Source organism: Rhinichthys klamathensis, unplaced genomic scaffold, assembly GCF_029890125.1.
Source record: "Rhinichthys klamathensis goyatoka isolate OS25496 unplaced genomic scaffold, OSU_Roscu_1.1 h1tg000040l_1, whole genome shotgun sequence".
In the NCBI taxonomy this organism is placed as follows: domain Eukaryota; kingdom Metazoa; phylum Chordata; class Actinopteri; order Cypriniformes; family Leuciscidae; genus Rhinichthys; species Rhinichthys klamathensis.
This window is the reverse complement of record NW_026606587.1, coordinates 2,506,650-2,532,351: the sequence shown is the minus strand read 5'-3', so window position 1 is coordinate 2,532,351 and position 25,702 is coordinate 2,506,650. Positions and strand designations below refer to the sequence as shown.

Below are 25,702 nucleotides of genomic sequence, written 5' to 3'. Positions count from 1 at the left end.
AGCCCCAAAGGAGCTGGAGGTATAAAGGTGAACGAGAGGGGACAGTTGTTCGACTCCTTGGAGGCGAACAAGACCACTTCCGCTTGACCTCTGCCATATGGACTCCATTCTCCAGGCCTCAGCCCCTGCCTCGACAGGATGCCTGCTCCCATATTTGCATGCCCTGGTTTTCTGACTTGGAGACAGCACACTTTTCTTGAGGTTCAGCCTTAGACCTATGCAACTTCTATGGGCAAGAACAACACCTTGATGCAGAGCCACCAACTCTGACCGGGCTAAGATCAGCCAATCAATCTAATTCAGTACACGGATGGCCTAGAGTTGCAAAAGAGCCAGATATGTTTAGTGCCATGAAACATTTCGCTGTGAGGTAACAACCCAACACAATTATTTGGGGACTCATTGAGAGAGGATGTCCATGATTAGAGCAACTTTACGTGTGTGCAATGATGCAGCATTGTTTTCCATTCGAAAGGGAACTAGACTTTGGAAAACAATTTAATTCAGTGACACTGGTAGTGCAGAAATCACACGTCACACCTTTAATTAATTAGTCAGACATTCAAGTTTTATGAACTCTATTCCCTGTGAAAATATTATGCTTTAATTTGCTTTCCACTGAAACAGGAGAATTAAATGTTAATTTTAATTGAATTTATCCATGATTGTCAATGTGAAAAAAGATAAAACAAAGCCTGGGATGAAAGGAACCCAAAGGGAGGGTAAGGTTAATTAAATCTGCCCACTATAAATTAAGTGAAAACAGCTCAGATCAATTTGACAGCCTGTAATGATCTATTTAATACACGTGATGTGAAAGTGTGATACAATGCTCTAATGTCAAATAAACAGCTCAGACAAAGGGGCTTTGATCAAAAACAAGTTTTAAACTAATTCTTTGATTTCCTAATAACAAACGGAAACTGCAGTACTGTCAAGAAATAACGTGACTAAAATTAGATAAAGAGAAGTCTGATTTCCCTTCATCAAACTCTTCACAAAACTTTATAAAGTATATATCGAGCATTTTAGGGTTTTTATGACAAGGTCATTCGGGATTCATGATGTAAAACATTAATAAGCATTTCAAAACATCACAAAGAGTCATGACTCAAGGTCGGTGTGGTTGAAACGTGAACGATAAGAGCAGGTCTTGTGAGATTCTCTCTGCGCTATTAAATGAGAAATCGTTCTGGCATTATAAAAGAACAAATCATCGAAATGGCCTATTTTCCCTTCATGAAAGTAATACAGATATCAAAGGTGGGCTAGGCACAATATGATATTTGCAAAAACGTGTCATCTCCCATCAGCATGGAAGTTCATCTCTGTGAGTAAGACTAATGAGGCTGGTTTCACTGTTTTTTCAGCTTTAGCGTTTAACTAGAAAAAATAGAAAACAATGTCTGTTTAAATGCAAAAAAAGACTGGACAATAGAAACATTTACACTAATAAACAATATATCACTGTAAAACAGTTAAATAATCTAATGAAGAATGAAAATATAATACAATGAAAATGTTAGAGATTCAGTCTGGGTATTAGAGTCACATAAACAGCAATACACTCCTATTTAAAGAGTCTGCTGCATTAAGAATTTGTTTTATATTGCTAATTTTCAACGTGACATTAAACCTAATGCATTATGATGTTGCCAAGGTAAATACATAAGCATTGTTACTATTCAACCAGATAAGGCTTTGTGAAAGTGGAAAGTGCTTGCGTATTTTGACTTTTTTTTTTTCTGCAAGCAACAAATAAATTTCAATAAAAATATGATATAATATAATATAAAGTAGCCTAATATAAATGGTGCCATCACCGCCTTTGTTATAGACACCAATGACTAACTGCAACCAAGTGAATGAACTTGTTATTCAAATGTTATTCCCATGCAGTCTAGGTTGTTTCACATTTTATGAAGCCAACGCAACATTATGAAACCAGAGAAAATAAAAGGATAAACTTTTTAGCCTTCTTTTTTTTCCAAATATCAAAAGTAAAGTCTGAAATAGGTGAGAGGCAGCCAGAGCGCATTCATCCCAAAAGGTGAAAAACGGAACATGTAGAGGTATCCACAACCCCAGATATCTGCGATCTAGACTTGAGTGGAGTCAAGTGCACCAAATCCAGTTTAACCTCAGGGTGAAGCCAGACTCACATGCAACACATCTCAGATAAAACAGGGGAGGTGATGAGGTGCTTTATCTTTGACTAATCTGATATTTCAGAGATGGCTCCTTGGCGGAGACAGGAGGACGTGAAGGATGGTGGAAGGGATTGAGAAGTATGCCAGTGGGATTAAACACAGTACGTGGGGGGCGATAACATCACGCTGGTTAGAAGAGATAATCCACTGATCTGATATTTTAGACTGGCCTCTTAAACCACGAGAGGTGGACTGAAACCAAGAGAACGGGAGAGTGATGTTTAAGGGTAAGTGGTTGTGAAAAAGCAGGAAGGTTCTATGAGGAAAATACAATTGTGACATAAGAAAAACAACAAATAACATGTTTGAGTCCAAATAGAGTGCAACTGTGCCCGTATACTTTTTCGAATATTACCTTTCATGTACAGTAGTGTGTAATATAGCAATTTATGAATGTAAAAGGTCTGCAAATTTTAAATATCAAAGTGCATAACAAAGAAAGTTACTAAACAAAAGAAACTATTCTGAACTGCTGAAACGAGATGTTAGAAAATCCATTCTACCTTCCTATTACAAACCCTATGTAAGTTTGCATAATTTGACTAATGCCAGCCTATGGTCTTCATTGGCTGCTTGCAAACAACATCTACTTTGACCCTCAAACACTGTAGTTGTAAGAGTTTTGTTTGTGTAGTCGACAGGTCGAAAATATGCTGTTTTCTCACTTTTAAAGAAAATCCACTTTGCAAAACGAAGAGGACTCGAGCTTAATTTGATGTGGTGTTTCTGATGCCATTGTTACTGTTTGTATCACTGTGTATATAAGTGCATTCGGAGCTGAAATTCAGATCTGGTAATGGGTCTTTAGTTTCGACAAGTGCTGTAAGCAGTAGACCCATCACAACAGACTGGACATTCTGACCAATGAGAGCAGAGTAGGTTTTAGGAAAGGAGGAGTTTTTGAGACCGAATCCTTTGAACAATTTTTTTTCAGACTCTTTGAGAAGTGAGGTGATGTCCAATGTACATGTAACGCAGTTCATTGTTATAGGAAGAAGGAGGCGGGAACCGGCGAACATGTAAAGACTAATAACAAAATAAAACAAATACAGGAATTTCTATATTACACTGGCAAAGACTGAGCTTTTCATCCTCCCTGCTAATCCGTCTCTACAACACGACATCACTATCCAGCTAGATTCAACTTCAATCACCCCATCAAGGTCGGTCAGAAATCTTGCAGTAACATTTGATGACCAGCTGACCTTCACAGACCACATTACAAAGATAGCTCGATCATGCAGGTTTACACTGCAAAACATCAGGAAGATCAGGCCTTTCCTAACTGAGCATGCAACACAACTTCTCATGCAGGCCCTGGTTATCTCTAGGCTTGATTACTGCAATTCTCTTCTGGCTGGACTTCCCTCATGTGCAACTAAACCTCTATAAATGATCCAGAATGCTGCAGCTCGTCTTGTCTTCAACGAGCCCAAAAGGGCCCCCGTCACTCCTCTGTTCATCTCTCTGCACTGGCTACCACTCGCTGCTCGTATCAAGTTCAAGGCATTGACACTTGCTTACAGATGTACCACAGACTCAGCTCCGTCCTACTTTCACTCGCTTCTACGAGTCTACATCCCTACCAGAAGCCTATGATGGGTCAATGAGCGACGGCTCGTGGATCACAAAGAGCCACAAAATCCCTCTCCAGATCATTCACATTGACGGTTCCATGCTGGTGGAATGATCTCCCCACCCTCATCCGGAATGCAGAATCCCTGACAGCATTCAAAAGACAGCTGAAAACTCATCTCTTCCGTGAGCACTTAAAGGGTTAGTTCACCCAAAAATGAAAATTATGTCATTAATGACTCACCCTCATGTCGTTCCAAGCCCGTAAGACCTCCGTTCATCTTCGGAACACAGTTTACTGTAAGATATTTTAGATCTAGTCAGAGAGCTTTCTGTCCCTCCATTGAAAAAGTATGTACGGTATACTGTCCTTGTCCAGAAAGGAAATAAAGACATCATCAAAGTAGTCCAGAAGCATCGAAAATACATTTTGGTCCAAAAATAACAAAAACTATGACTTTATTCAGCATTGTCTTCCGGTTCTGTTGTCAATCCGCGTTCACGAGTCCGCAGTGGCGCTGGTGACGTAAGACGTTGCTGACGTGTTATCTGGTGCGTCCGTGTATTTGTGTTCAGATAAATATGGCTGGGCAAAAAAATGCAAGTCTTCCTCTGTGTCGAAATCCTTAGACATGTTTGCGAAGATTGTTTTGTTTACAGCGTGCGTCTCCCTCAGACTGTAAACGAAGCACTGACGCACCAGATACACGTCAGCAGCGTCACTGCGGACTCGTGAACGCGGATTGACAACAGAACCGGAAGACAATACAATGCTGAATAAAGTAGTTTTTGTTATTTTTGGACCAAAATGTATTTTTGATGCTTCAAAAAATTCTAACTAACCCACTGATGTCACATGGACTACTTTGATGATGTCTTTATTTCCTTTCTGGACAAGGACAGTATACCGTACATACATTTTCAATGCAGGGACAGAAAACTCTCGGACTAAATCTAAAATATCTTAAACTTCCGTGTTCCGAAGATGAACGGAGGTCTTACGGGCTTGGAACGACATGAGGGTGAGTCATTAATGACATAATTTTCATTTTTGGGTGAACTAACCCTTTAACCTCATAAAATAATAATAATAAAAAAAAAATCTTTCTTTTTCCTTTAAATCCTCCCTTGTCTGGATTATGCTACTCTGAGCAGTGCCTGAACTTTGTATTTTGAGCACTTCTTGCGTTGTGTTTGCCTCTTCACGATGACTCGCTTGCTTTAGTCCTCAGTTGTAAGTCGCTTTGGATAAAAGCGTCTGCTAAATGACTAAATGTAAATACAAAATGAAAGTAAAAGACAGCAGCCCCTCACAGACGACTGCTGTCACATAATTATAATAAAACATAAAACACAACATAAAATCCAGGCCTGGCCTCTCTCGCTCTTCACTGTCGTCGCTCCTCCTTTAATGCTTCCGCTCTTCCGTAAGAGATACGAGACCGGTGCGTTGCGCAGGTGTCGCTCATCAGTAATCATGCCACCGGCCTCGTGACGTTCTCTCACGGCTCTCGGCCTCGTCCTGCTCGCCACAGTATATAATAAGAAGTGTTTTTTGACCTTGAATGCATGTAAACCTATTGTAGGAGACCTCAATATATATACAATATATATATATATATGGAAATCAGACAAAAAGTTACACTCTGTATCCTTAATGTTTTGTGTTTTGCAAATACCCTATTGAACATTGACTCAATCACATAACTTGCAATGCAACAAATAAACTGCATGTAGTTTTAAATATAATATAATATAATATAATATAATATAATATAATATAATATAATATAATATAATATAATATAATATAATATAATTTGTTTTGCTGTGTTTCTCTGATTGGTGGATATTTATCTTTAGGATTCATGGGTGGTGTATTTCATCCCCACAAATTGCACAGCAAAAAAATCGAAAAAAGAAGTTGTAATTCAACTTATTTCCAATTTAAAATAACCAATAGGCTTTTGCAACATCATAGCCATAGACAATCATTTGCTATTGCTACTGTAATTAATAAACATTTTATTAGTGGGAGGGACAGTCTCATTCTTAAAAGCATTTGATTGGACGCAAATTTATACAAACCCCTGAGTGAACGACACAATGCCAATATTTTTTCCTAAATTGAACGTTTGTAATATTTTTTGGGAGTATATTAGCACAGAAAGCAAACGACCAATTTAGATTTCACCTTAAAGGGTTTTTATCCTTTTTTTAAAAAAAATACAATGAAATATGAAACACAATAAAATCATACATTCAGATTGCAACAGATAGTTACCACTGCAATTTAGTTGTATTGGCACATTTACAGAGTAAATGACTCTGTACTTTTCCAGAAAGAGATTGTCATTTGGTTCTTTTCTTGAGTTTGTAAGGCAGAGAATGTGACTCATTCTCTCCTGAGCCAAGAACAGGAATTATAGCCCCCCGGTGTTTCTGTTTTCTTTCCTGAATTTGTGTCGCAGATATGGGGCACACTGAGAATACATCTGACATCCCAAGGAGTATCAAAATAAATAAATAAACAAAACGAAATAAAAGAAATATGGAACACAGCCAGATGAAGTATAGGATTGTTCAGTGCAAATCAAGGTTTAGTACACCATTCTCACTGTACAGTATATGAACTATGTAAGAGTCTATTTGAGAGGTCGAAATGTCTCTTATTTTCATACCAATTACATTGCTACTTAAAAGGTAGGTTAGGCAATTTCGGAGAGGCTAGTATTAGCAAGCTAGCTTTGAAAGTATAAGATCCCACCCTCCTTTCAGAGCGTCTCTAAAGCCACAACTTCTCAGAAACACACAAACGCACACAGCAGAGTCTGCAAAGAGACGCCGTTAAATTACCTCATGTCTAAATTACCAAAGTTCATAACATTACTATAATAATGAACATAGACAACATACAGAGCTCTTGTACCACCTGACTTCTGCAGATTCATTTCGGCATTTATAGTGTATTGATAGTGACATGTTAAAACTGATTATATATATATATATATATATATATATATATATATATATATATATATATATATATATATAATATAAGTCAAAGTAGAGAGAAATTATGTGGAGAAAAGAGAGAAGGGGATGAAGTAGACCAGATTCAAACCCAAATTTCCCACATTAGCACCCTGGATAAATGTGTTACACCACAGCTCCGATCTTTGTAAGATATAATGGACATGAAACATTAAGTTGAAAATAATTGTATCATTTCAGAAGAAAGAATCCACAGAGTGATACGAGAGAAATAAAACTTACACAGTTAAGGAAATTAGTTGCCAGTTACAGCAGTACAATAATACATTTTGGCATTCTTATGAGGAGACACAAAATCTCCATTAAATCAATGTTTGGTAATAATTGCTTATAATTTCTTGATTAACAGAAAGACAGTGTAGCATAGTAGAACTAACACTGTTGTGCTATTGATTCCATTCATAGTAACACCTCCACGGTATACAGTTAAGGAATTATGCTAACCTTTCCTAAAGCATGCGTATCATATATTCAATTATCAGGATTCTTGCTCTAAATCTTCCAGCCTAGGAATCATCCGATAAAGACACAAGTGACATATTGGCTCAGGAACAAATCTGGCGCTTGTGTTATCCAATCTGCTTCCTAATAAAAATGTAAGAACGTATTAGGCTTAAGTCCAACAAGCGAACTCAGCATAAAGACACTGCCGCCTTGCTTCACCTATTGACCCAGAACTATGGCAGCATGTTATTAGATACGTGAGAGGAATGAAGGCAAGATAAAAATAAAAGACTTCGTCAGACATGTCTAATGCTGCTAAAACTGACTGAATCTAAAAAGGAGGTTATTATGAGTGGAGCCTAAATGAGCAGAGATTCAAGTCACTGTTCAAATAAATTGTATTTTTTTATGCATTTCTGAATAAATTTATAGGTCTAGACAAAAATGATCAGTGTCATGTCACTGACCCGTATGACACACATTATTTAAAAGCATTGTGTAGATGCCTGATTATAGATACTAGATGAATCCATCAGACAAGCAAGCGTGTGTTTTTACAGGATTTAATACAATGGAATAACACTGAAAACAATGACGATTTGCATTTCCAATTATGCCTTTAAACACTAATTGGTAAAAGTGAAGGCTGGTTGATCCCACTAATAATGGAATTATAATCTCCTGAATATGTGGGCTACATCAACATGCTTTAGAGTAATTTACTGGATTTACAAAAATAAGGAAAATGCTGCCATGAATATTCTGTCCTAATATAAGGAAGCTCATTAAACATTCTTTAATCATGCAAATCATTGACATGAAAGGTATTTAAAGCTTAATAAGTGCTTGTTGTTGCCAGCCAGCATTATTTGATATCAGTTAGCGCTGGAGTCGCCATACACAACTGAAAACATAACACACTGTGGCACTAAGCAGTGACACTGATACTGTAAGACATACAATATTTGCAGTAAACAAAAGGTTCCTTCATGGCAAAAGTCCAAAATAATGAGTCAGATAAGAGAAGAGCCTTACTATACTCCAATCAGAGCTGAATCTTTCCATTCTATTCTGAGGGAAAAACCAAGTCTAAAGTTCGGAGAGGCTGTGCAAACATTCGTGAGATATTCTCATCAGGATGATGCTAATCTGTTGGTTTTGGCTTACTCAGTTGCTAGGAAATGACAATGTTATAACTGTTATAAATAGATGCTTTTATACAAATGTAATGCTTTCAAAGTAGGGATGAAGGATGCACAATATACTGGAACCACATCGGCTATCATCCAAGTTTGGAGATTTTGTATTTATTATTATTTTTTTTATTATTTACTGGCATTGGTTGGTACTGCACATACACTAATAAGCCAAACCAATATGGCCAGTCAAAGGTGAAGCGAATATCATTCATCATCTCAACATGGTCACATATTAAGGTCTGGGTAGATTAGATGATAAACAGACAATCAGTTTTCATAATGTTTGACAACATGTTTGATGCAGGAGAAATTGGCAGGAATAAAGATTGGAGCAACTTTGATAAGGGTCAAGTTGTTATAGCAAGGAGGCTGAGTCAGAGCATCTCTGAAACGGCCAGGCTTGTGGGTTGCTCTCGGTCAGCAGTGGTGCGAATTTACCAACAGTGGTCTGAGGAGAGACAAACCGGTGACAGGGTGTTGGGCGCCCAAGGCTGACTGATGCATGAGGGCATCGAAGGCTATGACACTGCTATGACACTGCATAGCTGCAGACCCCTGTCCACCATGAAAAGTGCCTATAGTGGACACATGAGCTTCGGAACTGGACATTGGAGCAGTGGATGAAGTTCACCTTCATGACAGTGGTGCTCCCTGGTGGAAGTGGCCTCTTTCAGCAGGATATTGCACCCTGCCACACTGCACACATTGTTAAGGAATGGCTTAAGGAACATGATAAAGAGTTCAAGGTGTTGCTCTGGCTTCCAAATTCCCCAGATCCCAATCCAAGTGAGCATCTGTGGGATGTGCAGGACCAACAGGTTCGATCTACAGTGGCTCCACCTCACATTCTACAGGACTTGAAGGATCTGCTGCTAACGTATTGGTGCCAGATACCACAGGACACCTTTCGGGGGTCTTGTAGAGTCCATGCCTCTGCAGGTTGGTGCTGTTTTGCAGCATGCCTAATATTTCATCTTTCTTTAGAAGGGTAGTGAACATGCAAAGCTGATTATAGATAACAGAGATAATTAGACAAACTAGAGATAAATACCAATACCAATTTTTTTAAGTGGAAAAGATTTGAGTATGTGGCTTTGTGAGATGTATAAACACAACAGTGTATTAAATTGGCTAATAAAACCAACCTCGTAGTGTCTGGACCACTTTGCAAGCATCATCCAAAACAACTGTTTGACAAGAGAAACATGACAAATGTGCTTACATCATTTTCATGAAGCTAATTTCTGGCTTTAATTCTTAAGATACTTCTTAGCTCTAGCTACACTTACCTAGCAACCAGACAGTCCATATAAACCGGTTGAAGAAACGTCCAAAGAAAAACATCACAAAACATCACTCAATATACAGAAATAATGAGCTCTCGCACACCAGGCGTAATCAAGTATTCATCAGTGTTCAGGAAGAGTTCAAAATATGCAGGTGCTTGAGCTGGTGCCTGTTTGGATTCTGCTTGGTCTGTTAATTAGTTGATCCTGGAGTTTGAGAGCATTAGCGAGAGTTTCTGAGTCACGCTGAGTTGAAAAAGAGAAAGCAGAAGAAACAAAGGTTGATGAGAGGTCAGACTATTGGTCAGTGGAGTGGCGTCTGAGCAAAAGGCTGCTAATTAACAGTTCCTTTATTAGGTAGATGTGCATTTGTTTGTGTGCATGTGTTTGTGAAGGGCAAGTTCCTTATGTTTGAGGACAAGCAACTTTTCTATTTGTGCCAGAAAACATTCAACAGCTAAATTGGGCTGCAACAAAGTAACAAAAGAGTCAAATTTAAAAAAAGTAAAATAAAAAATACATTAACTATATTTGACTATTTATTTGCTGATATATATATATATATATATATATATATATATATATATTAGTTCCTTGTACAATATTAAGGACACATTTTCATCAAAAGTAGCATCATCAAGATTTTCAAACTTTTTGACGCCAAGAACCCCCAAATACAATGAGCTCCTTCCTTGCTAAGGACCTTCTTTCTAAAATATAAAGGCAGCTATGTTTTCTCCGACTTTCTACTGTGTGATCAGAAAAACAATAAGTGTAATATTACAAGGACAGCATTGTTTTAAAGTTTGTTAAAAGTACAGTATGTAAAATAAAAAATCTTTTTTAAAAACTGAAAATTTTATTTAAAATAATTATTAATATATTATTTTTTAATTCAATGTATTTGTATAGCCCTTTTCACAATGAATAGTGGTCCAAATATACATTTTATCTTTTTCTCTCTCTTTAACATTTTCAGTGGACCCCCTAATCATGGCCCAATATTGTGCTAGAGAATATTCTCTCAAAATTACATTCATGCATTTGGCAGATCCAAAGCAAGTTGCAATGTACTGATGCCGTGCGCTTTTTATTTTAAGTTCATGCATTCCCTGAATCGAGCCCATAACCATGGCATTGTTAGCACTGAGGGTGCTCTGATTGATATTTCAGAAGTCCGATCAGAGGAGCCAACCTGATGACGCAAAACCTGCAAGACAATGTTTCTATGTGCAGCTAAAATAGCTTGACTACATTCACCAGTCTGGCAGTTCTACCAGGTGTCTGAAAAATACAATACATTTGCAATGTCACTGCGGAGACATTGCAACGACAGCAACCCTACAGCAATGACAGCAAGAAACTAGAGCTGTTTTACTAGGCCGATTTTTCTGCCTTTCTTTCCTTCACAGTGGTGCGCTTTCGTTCCTCCCAAATTGAACATCCAAATCAGCTAAATCAGTGATTGTCATAAAATGCAATCTAGTGTTGCTTAACTGCAGGATGTGCTTGATAATAAAAAGAGTTCCCTTATGCCACGAAAGAGAAGTGGCTTTCAGTGTGGGTGCAGTATACGTTGGGCTTCAGGTTTGAGCCTAAATGGTCAAATATTCACAGTCAGTTACGTCTTAGGTGAAAATAAACAGTTGGGAAATAAATTGCATATATATCAGTATACTGGATTTGTGCATTAGGTCTTAAAGTGACAGCGGCCTAATATAATTGCTGTCTGTGTCCTTAATGTTAATCAAGCAACAAAAGACACAGGGAAAATCACTCACTGCTCTTTAGTAGACTTAGCAGGATCAATCGATATTTAATTTATACAGTGAAGGCTATGCAGTATTTTTTTTCAAAGCTATTTCTAATCACCTCAAAGAGAGTTGCACATGTTGCTTGCCAATAAATAAAGAGTTGTTAATTCATGCAAAGATTTGTAAAGAGTTGTCAGTTCATGATACTTTATCATCTCTTAATTTTAATATTTTATAGGCCTATACATTGTTGTTAAGAATAGCTAAATAATTATATAATAATACATGTTAAATTGAAGGCTTAAAATTTAAAGCCTTCTATTTATCATGTAGTATTATTTATTTCGGTGATCGGTATCGGTGATCTGTATTGCCCGATACTGCTTTCAGTGATCGGCCCCAAAAATCCTGATCGGAGAACCCTTAGTTCCTTAGTTCGGACCACCATGTACTAATATTTGAGAGTTGCTATAGCGGTGAGCTCATGATTTTAGGTGCGACTGGAATTCTGTATTGACCATTCAGAACTATCCATTTTATCAAGTCTTTTTTGGTGTTGTTACATCATCTGTGAATTTGTTTTTTTCCCAGATGCCAGATGCCAGTCATGAATAATCATATATTTTGGTTCTTTTGTCATGGTCCAAATGCAAAGAGAAAATCATGAAATGAGATAAAGTAGCTTTGATTTGTAAAGCAGCCAGTCTGTGCACCTGTTGACGCGTCCAGCTGAGGGTGAGGTGACTGCAGTAGTTACTGCTGTCCATCAGTGTGTATAATGAGGCAGAATCACAGATAATGTGCCCACTGATGCACTGCCTTTTAAAGATGGGACAAATTGATTCCCTTTAAATAGGCTCTGCTCTTGGTATTCACACACTTGCTTGATGTAAACAGAAACAGACATATACACACTCACGCATACCAGTACAAATCTATCTTGCTCTTTTCTATTAATTACAGCTGACAGCTTCTGAATCCAATGTTCAGCATCCAAATACTCTGTAGATTGTTCTTAGTGGGGGGTGAATGACTAAAACAACAAAAACTGTTTGAGAAGCGCAAACACTTTATCCTGTCAGTGCTTGCACCCATCCAGCATATATAGCAAAAGACGGGCAATATGACACAAATATTCAACTAAACCCTAATAAGGTACTTTTTTCCAACTAAGACAACATTATGATTGCTACTTCATGAGCTCCAGCCATAAATATTCACCCCTCAATATATTTCTACTACATTGCAGATCATAAATCACCCTTGACTTATGATGCCTGCAGAGGTGCCATTATTTTGTAACCTCATTGATGGACAGCTTTTCAGAAATCAGTGTATAATGGACAAATCTCTTGGATGACTTAGAGGTCTTTAGAATCGCGTGGAAAGACAGTATGTCACTTTATAAAAAGGCCCTTATAACGGCCAGGGCTGGCCTCTACTTCATAAACGCCAGAGGAGAACTGGCCCCGACTCAGCCTGGGTTCTCCCAAGGTTTTTTTTTTCTCCATTGGGTCATCTGATGGAGTTTTAGGACACCATCGGGTCACTTGATGGAGTTTTTCGGTTCCTTGCCACTGTTGCCTTTGGCTTGCTCAGTTGGGGATATTCAAATAAAATGACCCATCATACCACTAATCAGCTATACCAAACTTGAAAAAGTCTTTTTCCAGTAATAAACAAACACTGTTAAGTTGTTTGGATTGATACTGTGAAGCAGCTTTGATACAAACTGTATTGTGAAAAGCGCTATATAAATATATTTGATTTGATTTGATGACTGCCACTAAACGGCGCAATGAATTTCTAAATATCTTTGGGGAACATTATCAAGCACTGTTTGAAATAATATTTCACGGAAAATTTGAAATGTCCGGGTCATGTACCGACTGTCATTCCAAACCCATTTGCCTTTCTGCGATGTCCGGGGTGTGAGCGAATGCTTCTTTTTGGTTGGGTCTTTCCAATGAATCAGCTGATCGAGTTTAAAAAAACAGTCTGAATCAAGTATGTTCCTATTCATCTGAACGGAAGTTGTTCAAGTTGCACACAGAACCCCCAGAAGTACAATACACAATCTGAAACCTGCTATCTTTGTTTAAGGGATCACAGAGGAATCTTTTCATGGGAACTTCACAATATACAGAACAGTTTAAAAAGATAGTGTAGAAGTTGTTTAGACCACTTTTAAAGGGATAGTTCAAGTGTCATCGTTTACTCCCCCTCAAGTTATTCCAAACTGGTATGAATTTCTTTTTCTTTTTCTTTTTCTCTTAAACACACACACACACACACACACACACACACACACACACACACACACACACACACACACACACACACACACACACACACACACACACACACACACACACACACACACACACACACACACACACACACACACACACACACACACACACAAGATCAACCAGTCAGGTCAACAATCCAGAACAGGGAGCTGATAAACAAGAACTTTTTCCCTTAATTATTTTTAAGAAGCTCAAATAACTAATTTAAAGAGTTTTCTTGCAAAAGTCAGAAACTTTCTTTAGTCAGCCACGAGAATAAAAACAGCGTGCATATGTAGCATGGGGAATAAGAGTTGCTGCTTTCATCTTGAACCCGAAATTGGAAAAAAAAATCTGATACACACGCAAATCAAAGCAACTTAGCAACTTACATGCAATCCTCCAGTCACCTGCAAATAGAGCAAGTGAATTACAGATAGAGCAATGCAAGATTTAACTAATGATTGTGATGAGGACAATTCTTGCAAAGTGTGCAGTGCTTTGCCTCAACAATGCCTTGGGAAAAAAGAATCGCCATGTCCAAGACCTCAGTGCTTTATATATCTACATGTAAGCAGATGTTACCTAAATGATGCTATTCACTCAACAGAAAAGATTACACCAGACTGCAAGAGACTCGAATACAGCCAATATCAGCTGTGACTCACGACTGGACCTATTACTTCAGTTAAAGATAAAGGTGGATAATAAATTGCTTGAAATGGTTTTGACATTGAAAATCTACTGTCCTTTATCAGAAGGGAAAATGCTTGCAAGTGATGAATGTTACAATGTGAATCTGACCCTATTGCATAAGAAAGTTGGATGTCCATGACTACACCATAATGAGAGTCATGTATGGTGGAAAATCGATGCCAATAATAACCGAGCGCACAACGGATGCTGGCGCGCGCGGTAAATGACTTCCGCGAGAGGATAACAGATCTACACGCGAGGAAACGGGAACTCGCGAGCTCATGACTTGAGACATGAGACATCACTTAATTTGTTTTATTTATTGTGGTTTATTAATGTGTAATGTGATCTAATGCATTGTTAATATAGAATAGATTCTTCCCAGATACATTATTAACAGGAAGTTTTACTAGTGATTGCATTGTGTTGTTAAGAGATATTTACAGTCTGTAATGACGCATTTCCATGGTTAATAGCATTGCAAATGTACCCACATTTTTATACATTTTTACGTAATATAAGTGGTTCATTATGTTTTCTATTAAATGTAAATGGGGTTCTGGCTTCTCAAGTTAAGATACACAGCATGAATTATAGCTTACAAATGCCTTTTCAGAATTTGCTACAGAATACAGAGGAACAAAATTAAACCCAGAAAATGATTAAACCCAGCTTAAACCCAGCAAATTAGATATTAAAATATTATATAGTGATCTTAATCATCTAACTTTTTGTAAGCTAATAACCTAATAAGAGAAATGACATGCAAAGTGAGATAACACAAAGTCCTTTTAGGCAAGTCATGCCACTCGGCCGCCATCTTGGCAACGCCTCCGGGCAGCTATTTCGGACTAACAAGACCAGGCTCCTATCTAAATGAATGGGCAGAGAGTCAGAACTGCACTTTCACTGGTCACCGGGACATAAAAACTGCATGTATAGAAACAGCAGTAAAATATGATAAAAATCGCTGAAAAAGTTTGATAACTTTGCCCCAAAATAAGGTTTAAAACGCCTTTTCCCCCACAGGTTATACTTTACTACGCATGCGCAAGGGTTCTCTCCCTCTGACGTGCGCGCGCTGCACGGTTTGAAACACAATATGTGTGAGGTCTCGCTCGCTCGCTCTAGTTTCCGGGAGATTTGAACTAATTTTGGGCATCAGGGAGCCGCTATAAATATGCGGTAGACACTTGGGATGTCTGATATTTACACAACGCACACATACACTGCATATCAAATCTGCCGCCTTTTCAAACAGTAACGTATTTTCCACTGTCGCAAACCTCAACTGTGCGCATGCGTCAGTGGAACCAGACGATAGGCTTAAATGTTTCCCGGCTTGACTGTTAAAGGCAGACGATTGGCTTTCCAGCGGGAGGGGCGGGACATGTGCATACAACCGCCATCTTTGGCGTTACGGGTTTTCCCTATATAGTTGTATTGAGGATTGAGTAAGTGGCATGTCTCTATATAAATAGTCTCTGGATAACATGAGAGAAAGTGAGAAAACCCCAAATTCAAAATTAGAATATTGTGAAAAGGTTTTCATAAGCTGTAAGCCATAATCATCAAAATTATAACAAATTAAGGCTTTAAATATCTCACTTTGCATGTAATGAGTCTATATAATATATTAGTTTCACCCTTTAAGTTGAATTACTGAAATAAACAGAGGCGGAGAGAGTACACAGCTTCATTACTTGAGTAAAAGTACAGATAGCCCTTGCAAAATTTTACTCAAGTACAAGTAAAAGTACTACAGTCAGATGTCTACTTAAGTAAAAGTACTGAAGTACTTGTTATTAAAAGTACTTGAGTATCAAGAGTACAAGAGTACATTTTCTAAATATTGCATTACTACTGCCACAGTGCTTACATTTATGTACAGAAATGTCCTACATGGAGTTATGAAAAATGTTAATGTTAATACCTTGGAGAATGTAAAAGGAATTGAAAGTAAAATCAAGTCATTTTCAATATTTGTCTCTCAAATTTACTTGAATAAAGTCATGAGTACTCCCCAAAAATGATACTCGAGTAAAGTACCCTAAAGAGTAAAGTATCCCTCAAAAGTGTACTTAAGTACTGTACTCAAGTAAATGTACTCCGTTACTGTTCGGCTCTGGAAATAAATGAACTTTTGCACGATATTAAAATTTTTCGCGTTTCACCTTCACCTACATTACCACTATACTCCCATTCACCACTATTTACGTTTACCCAACCAAAAATATATTGGTTCTGAAAACCTCAGAAATGTAAAAAGTGTCCATTAAATAGTTGCAAATATAACAAGGGCTTTGGATGAAAGAGACATTACTTGTTTATATCAATAAGCAAGAGTTGTTGTGTAAGCTTTTTTATTATCACCCTGTGTATTACTAATTATGTCAATTTTGAGTGGTTCATTATATTTTCTATTAAATGTAAAAGGGGTTCTGGCCTCTCAAGTTAAGATACACACAGCATGAGTAGCCGCTTTCCGACCAAGTAGTTACAGGAACTTAGTTATAGGAACTGTCCACTTCTAAACAGTTCTAAGAACTACTCTCCCCAAACTCGGTTTTGCTGTTTGCGTTCGCACTGGCCAAGTGGCCATAGGAACTGGTAGGAGAGGTAATGGAGTGACGCAAGCACGGCGGCGGCAGCGCCACATACAACAACAACAAACCAGCGTGGAGGAGGCTATCGGAATGTCCCTGTTCTGCCTTGCCGGGACCTTAATAACGGAGTACGAACGGCGGCGTTTAAAGATCTTGAGCTCTGTACAGAGAAACACAGAAGACGAAGGCTCCAGCGTAATATGATCTTAAGTAATATGATGGAAGAAGATAGAAGAGCAGAGCGCAGGAGGCAAACAAAACGACGGGTAAGTTTAGCAAGCATTAGCAATTAGCTGGTTGAATGCGTTATGTTTGTCTTAAGTTATGAGTTAGCATAGCCTACATAGGCGAATTGCAACAGACAGTGAAGAAAATGTGTTGACAGTGGGCGTGACTTATAAGTTGAACCAATCAACATAGACCTAGGGAAAGGGAACTAAAAAAGTCCTCGCTCTAGACTAGGTACTGAAAGAGTTATAGGAACTACGGTGTGAGGAACTAAAAAATCCCCAACTTAGTCCGGTCGGAACACGCGAAAAAAAAGGGTTATAGGAACGTTAGGTTCTAGGAACTGCAAAAGTCCCTCCGGTCGGAAAGCGGCTAATGATTACACCCCTCTGAAACCCAACAAATTCAGACATTTTTCTTTACATCTAGGACACATTTTCTTTTTCTTTTTTTAAATGTTATGTTCAGATGGGGTGTAATCATTTATACTGTGTACTTGCCTCATACGTTCTCTCATTATGTTATTAGCCTACAAAAAGTTAGATGATTAAGATCACTATATAATATTTTAAATTTACCAATCAGAGTCTCATCTCCCATTCCCAACTATGTACAGTAGTTGGTGCAGTCTTTGCATTACACTCTCTGAGTCTGCAGTGGTATTGGATTATATTCTTTCATTTTTTTAAAAGCTAATGCTTTTTTCTGCAGCTGAAGTTCTGCCAAAATTAGTTTGAAAGTGGACACCTTTTAAATTGGAACAAGCAATACACAATGACACCACCTCTGAGCAAAAATGATTATGCATGAGAAAATAAATAAAATCATTTTAGCAAAATTGCTTTTTGTATGTTCATCCACAGAGTATGTGGTTGTGGGGAGGTGGGTCAGTTTGTACCTGCATTGTGGATCGAAAGTGAATGAAAAGTCCCAACTATGATAGAAAAACAAATGTATGTAGATTTGGATTTACTGAAGATTACCCCTCTTCCATCTGGAATAAGATTGTTTACTCTGGGACAGGCTGATTGCTTATTTTGGAGTTAGGCGGTGGATGTTCCACAAGCCCGACTTTATACAGTATCTGTGGGACGCTTTCCACACAGCCTAAAGTGATAATTATAACCAAATTTCGATGCATTTATTAGTTTTTTTTTTTTTTTCAACTGTTGAGAAAATCTAAAAAAATGCCCCAAAAAATCCATCCAGCCATAATTTACGGTGGCCGAGACAGCTCAACGCGCTGCAACTGAAGAAAACACATGCAAATAGAAAAAAACACATGCAAATAGAAAAAAACGCGTGCAAATAGAAAAAAACACATGCAAATAAAATAAAACGCATGCAAATAGAAAAAAACGCATGCAAATAGAAAAAAACGCGTGCAAATAAAAAAACACCTGCAAATTAAGAATACATCTTCATCAGTTTCATAACACATGTATGCTCCAAATACTCAACACCACCAAATACATAAATGCGCTGCAAATAACACAGAACACAACGGAAATGTTTCCAGGGGAACCAAATAAGTGACGAACCCGGCTGGGACGTGCTGGCATAGATATCCATAAATCTATGCGTGCTGGTGCTTACAGCTTAAAATAATACTTTATTTATTTATTTATTTATTTGTGCAAAACATACAGAGATTAAATTTTTTTATGACATACAACTTGTATACAATGTACAAAATGTATTAACAATATGCATCAGAATACAAATGAGAAAAGAACAATGAGCTGGAAACTAAAATAAATAAATAAAAAAGATAAAGAAGAAAAACATGAAGGAAAGATATTTATCTAAACATCAGTTACACTGTACAAATTGTTTCATGTTATTACATTTTCATAAATAAAAGTTTCGTAAGAAATGTTAGGTAATGTAGGGTCCAAAATTTTAAAGTTGAGACACACAGATATATAACGCATATTTTCAAAGCTTTTTTGTAAACTAAAAATAAAAATGTATTTGCAACCGTTATGTTAACAGCATTATATTTCTGTGGTAGATGGGTAAGACCAGCTGATGGACGCCGTGCTGCGTTGTCATGGGAACATCCCAGGTGAAAATAATGAGGAAATTACGCTCCACACGGCTATAACAGCACACTAGAGCCCTGCTCACTCCAAAGGCCCACTTTAAGGGCTCTGCAATCTGCCCTTCGAAGAGAGTAGGGCACAGGGACGCTCACGAGCAGTAAGCACGTCCCAGCCGGGTTCGTCACTTATTTGGTTCCCCTGGAAACATTTCCATTGTGGTCTGTGTTATTTGCAGTGCATTTTCTGTATTTGGTTGTGTTGTGAACTTTTGCAGCGCGTTTCTGTATTTGGAGCACACGTGTGTTGTGAAACTGATGAAGATGTTTTTTTTTAATTTGCAGGTGTTTTTTTCTATTTGCACGCGTTTTTTTCTATTTGCATGTGTTTTCTTCAGTTGCAGCGCGTTGAGCTGTCTCGGCCACCGTAATAATTGGCCATATAGTAATGCATCATACAATCTTACATGGCAATGCAGTGATTAAGAGTGTCTGCTAAAGTAATATGCCAAATAAGTGATTTATAAGTAATACATAAATAATATGTAATAGGCAAATAAGCCAAAATGAATTCTAGAAAATATACTTCATTTTAAACTAATTACAAAAGATAGCCTATATAATTGTAAAGCAGATTAAGCAGCAACATAAACATGCAACTACAAATAATGAAATCAAAATATGACTATTTTATCATTTTCTACGTGAACATTATTATTTATGGTAATTAAGGCAGACCTTGATTAATCTCTGTCTAATTTTCAGAAGAGATATACAACCCTCCTCCACTTCACAAAAACATAATGAAAAAATATGTCATGCTTTCATTTCTCAATTGAGACATTCATACTCATCAGCTCATGAAAAAAAAAAACATTTAATGGATCATTAAAATTGAGAATTAGTGCATTTGTTTCTTTCAAATTTCTTTAATGATCCTGATCCTCTGTAGACTATTTAACACTGATTTCATTTAAAGCTGTATATCAATAATTAATCAGAGGATAATGTTATGCTTGAGAAAATGAAAGCATGATTTTGCTGGTCATAAGACTCATTAAACATGCAAATTGCATAACTACACATAAATATTTTATTCATGAATAATTTTTCCAATGATTACAGTAGTAGAGTAACCACACACACACACACACACACACACACACACACACACACACCAGGGACAATAAAAATGGGTATCGTCCTATCAGCACATTCAAGTAAAGTGGTTGTTGATCACACACACACACACACACACACACACACACACACACACACACACACACACACACACACACACACACACACACACACACACACGCACACACACACACACACACACACACACACACACACACACACACACACACACACACACACACTGTTAGACAACCCAAATGGAAACTTCACACATGCATCCACATACACACACAACCCTCAAAAAGCAAGTGATTTGTCCTTTCACTTTTACAAGTGAATTCAGCAAAGAAAACCCAGCTGACATCCATATACTATCTGATTTTCTTCAAAATACGCCAGATATCGTCTCTCCTAGTGCCTCTTATCTTGCGTGCACATGCAGGGCTGACAAATTGGCTTGACCTCTTGTCTGGTTGGGTCTCATATGGTTTATAAATGTTCTCACCCACTGTGATTACAATCGGACGAGCTTGCAGTCATTAAGCTAATGGAGGCGCATTCTAATTGATGACATCCTCATTTGCATTGTGTGTTAATTACCCAAATCACTTAGCCGCATCTGCAAATTCTAATTAGTACCCGCAGATTCAGTGCGGCTGGATGTTTTCACCTGAAAATGAAGATGTCTTTCTCTCTGCCATGGTAAACAAAAAATATAGTTAAATTAAGTAAAGTAACCATGAAGTGAAAATTCATCTCAGGCACACCAGCCGGAATTAATCACAACCATTTCAAAAGCCAAATGATTATGCCAAAGAAAATATGTGACCAAATATGGAGGTCCAAGTGGAGCAAAGACTGATAACTGGGCAAAGTATGATTAGTTGCGATTCAAATAAAAGAGTAGAAAACAAAACAAAAAGGCTTTAATGAATCTTTGAAGCTGCAAAGCAAATTGCTATTTAACTGCTGATAGAATGCCATGACGTCAATGGTGAAGCTTCCTGTGGCATTCATTAGAGAAACCCTCACTACTGTAACACAGCCATGAAAGTCACAGGAAAAGGTCTCATGTGGATAGTTATTTGCTAACACGGCAGTTTCAATGCAGTTCCACATCTTGCAAATGAAGTTCTCTTACCTGAGAGTGAACATTTCTACAGGTGAGTATGGCAAAGCTGCAACATATGCTGACACGGTATCCCTTTGCCGAACAGGCGTGGATGGTACCAACACTGCAAAATTCCCATCCAAACGCTGCTCTGATAATTCCGGAACAGATGGAGACTGGAATAATCGTATACTTCCGATGCGCCTCATGGGTGTAGAGTTAGGAGACCCAAACAATCCCTCTTGATCCGAGTGAGCGGCGCTCTTGTCCCCTAACTCCTCGGAAAGACAACCCCCTTCTTCTGCGGCCCGAAGGCTGTAGTACAGCTCTACAGGTGTTCCTTCAGGCATATCCGGACTCCTCTGCCGTCCTGGGACAACGCTGGGAGGTGCAAACCACCCAGGAAGAGGCTCGAGCTCGGCGACGCAAACGCCCATGTCCCCTCGTAACCTGCAGCTCCCACGGACCTCCTGGGTTTCATGGAAGGCGAACATCCGTACGCAGGGAAGTTTGTCCACTGCACTGTAGTCGTCCCAATCCCTCCCGGCGATGTAGAACAAGACCTGAACCTTGGGTTTGTTCAGGTAAATCCTTTCATTGAGAACAAAGGTCTGCACTTTCCAGTTGAAGGTGAAGAGGGTTGAGGAACCCACAAAGGAGCCAGGCATCTGGAGGAGATCCAAAGGAACAGGCTCTTCCACCGCAAGGGTTCCATACGTGGCATTGATGATGGGAGGCTTCCTGGCCTGGTAGATGAAGAACAGTTCCGTTCTGGAGAGAAAGCTAGAGTTGCGCATGAAGTCCTGGGTGGCCTCCTTAAGAAAGAAGGAGGACTCTGTGTTGAGGAGCTGGTAGTTGACGGGCAGGTAAGTAGGGGAGGCGTAGCGCTGAAGATTCTCCAGGATTCGACAGTCTGCAACTGACAGAAAAGGAAAGAGGTGTCAGAGTTATGTGGGTCTTTAGATGTGTGTATTTTGAGAAGAAAGGTGCACAGAATATTACAATTCTGACTGATACCAAGAAGTTGATCATTATTTTTCCGGTCCCAAGATATAATTGAATTAGATTAAAGCATGCCTTCATTCATCAAGCTGTATTAGAGTTAATTAAGCTACAAAATAAACTTGATTAAAATCTTAAAATAAAATTGATTAAATGTCCTTTTTTTCTATGTGATTGTAAAGGTCTTGTATATGTGGTACAGTTATTGTAAGTGTGAATGAACTTACTAACGCAAGACAAATATCAGACTTTCTCTGACAATAAAGTTATATCATATCATATGTTCTGATAATGGCTAATAAACTGATAAATGGCTAAAATTAAAATGCTGTACTATTTTGTCTAAACAAATAAAACACTTAAAACTAAATAAATTTGAAATGCTACAGATGAATCACAACATTATATATGAAAAGATTATATATATATATATATATATATATATATCATACAGTATGTTCTCATAATGGCTATTAAAGTCCCCGTGAACTGGAAGTTGCAAACGACTTTTCTCCAGTGTTGTGACGTATTTCCGAGAGAAACGGAATACTAAATGAGGAAAAATAGTGGGCGTGGCTTTTTTTCCAACTAGCACCTGATTGGATCTAGAAAAGTAGGTGTTTTCATTCAGCCTGTCTACTGTCAGTTGGAGGGGCGTGGTTACGGATGTTAAGCAGACACCCAAACCGTCAAACCTACTTCATCAGGGAAGGTCCTCCAATGCAGAGGGGAGGGGAAATTTCAGATTTTGATTAAAGATTACAAAGCCAAAATAGTTTTTGTGTGGATTGACTTGCATGGATGAATTGTTCACCACAAAACGATCAATTTAGGCAAACAAAGTAAGTATGGTCAATTTTGAATTCATGGGGATTTGTTTTCATGATTATCGAATGTAAATAGTTTTATCTCTACAAACAGTTTAGCCTATAAAGCTAGTATAACGCTAGTATATTGGGCATAGTGTAATGACAAATAAAAATCGCTTGTTAATACCACTAACAAGGCTCAAAATAGCCCCACACTAACACGGTAGCATAATGAGGGTCCCTACCTTCAAACCGAAGCATTGAGAACTTTGTCAGTGTCCAGACAGTTTAATAAGAAGATATTGTATACATACAGTCAACTTCGCGTATACAGGCAGGAGCCATCTTTGAAATACAGCCTTTACCAGTCGATCTACGAACGCCGATCCAAGCAGTGTTAATTTCGTTGACGAAAAAAACGACGAAAATTATTCGTCAACGACATTTTTTCACAGACGAAAACGAGACGATAACTAAATAAAACCTAGTTTTGAATGACAAAGACTATGACGAAGATCTATTGACATTTTCGTCAACGAATAAAAACTAGACGAAAATGTTAGATAGTGACGATTTGGGAAGCGATCCGTCAGAACTGATGTCCTGAGCGTGTGTGATAGATGCGCACATTTGTAGGCTACTGTAACGTGATCTACCCCGCGGTCATAAAACGTTAAAAAATGTGAACGTCTGGGAGAATGAGTAGAGCAGACATATAGATCTGAATAAGAGTGACGATGCAAAAAAGAGTTCTATTCGGTGCGGTTTTCTGTGCGCACACACCTAACCCGAAGCGTGCAGTCATGCACAATACACCTACAGCGCGCGAGTAGGCTACTGAATTGAGCTCTCTTTCGTGTCTGAATGGACAAATACACACAACAGTATGTCTAAATGTCCGTTTTAGAGAGTATTCATGTAAACTATGCTGGTTATGTCTTAAACTGTGAGTGTATCGGATGTGCATCAGTGCAATTGTCTCCGCATGTCATTGGACATGATCCGACGTCTTAAAGTGACAGTGGCAATAAACATAATGCGGTCCGTGTCCTTAATTTTGATCAAGCAACAAAAGAAAAAGAGAAAAGCATTCACTGTTTGTTAATAGCTTTAATAAGGATTAATTATATTGAATTCATACAAATAAATATGTCTGCTTGAAAGAATAAAGAATGATGTATGCAAGTAGTTATAAGGAATGCATATATCATTCATTGTAAAGAAGACTGTGTTGTACTTTAGGAAAAGTGGTTTTATTTAATTTTAAGATATTTTTTAAGTAACAGCAGTTAAATCTGTATCTGTATTGCATGTTCAAACTTAAAAATCATTCATATTAATAGGTTAATAGATGTTTTCTCCGGGAGTAAATGGGTTTGGAAATTTTAGAGAAATTCTAAATTAACGCATTACAATTGAACTAAACCCATTATATTTTAGTCGACTAAATCTACTGTAGATTTAGTCGACTAAAATGTTATTGTATTTCGTCGACTAAAACTAGACTAAAACTAAAACAATTCAGATGACTAAAATATGACTAAAACTAAATGCCATTTTAGTCAAAAGACTAAGACTAAAACTAAATCAAAATTTGCTGACAAAATTAACACTGGATCCAAGTGCGCTGGTGAGAATGTGAACGAGCTATAAGTTGTGATAAGGTGAGCGCGAACAGCAGGCTTGGATCGGCGTTCGTAGATCGACTGGTAAAGGCTGTATTTCAAAGATGGCTCCTGCCTGTATACGCGAAGTTGACTGTATGTTTAAAATATCTTCTGATTAAACTGTCTGGACACTGACAAAGTTCTCAATGCTTCGGTTTGAAGGTAGGGACCCTCATTATGCTACCGTGTTAGTGTGGGTCTATTTTCAGCCTTGTTAGTGGTATTAACAAGCGATTTTTATTTGTCATTACACTATGCCCAATATACTAGCGTTATACTAGCTTTATAGGCTAAACTGTTTTTAGAGATAAAACTATTTACATTCGATAATCATGAAAACAAATCTCAGATAACGGTTGACTAGGTAACAATGTGTAATTAGACCAAAGGTTCATTTTGCGCCGGAGTTCTCCTTTAACTGATAAATGGCTAAAAATGAAAATGCTGTACTATTTTGTCTAAACAAATTAAAACTAAATATTGTTTTAATACTACAGATGAATCACAACATTATAATGTAGATAATGAAAATGAATTTTTTTTTTTTTATCTGATAAAGATTCGATTAAACAGTGTTTTTAACATTAAT

General features: G+C 37.8%; 1 protein-coding gene across 1 annotated transcript in view; it reads right to left on the bottom strand.

Annotated features, from left to right (window-relative positions):
• Positions 1-25,702, bottom strand: part of si:dkeyp-14d3.1 (transmembrane protein 132C) — a 433,321-nt gene that overhangs the window by 312,825 nt on the left and 94,794 nt on the right. The window contains exon 2 of the mRNA XM_056246615.1: positions 21,666-22,554. Coding sequence (XP_056102590.1) covers positions 21,666-22,554 — 889 coding nt within the window. The remainder of the gene's footprint in view (positions 1-21,665; positions 22,555-25,702) is intronic.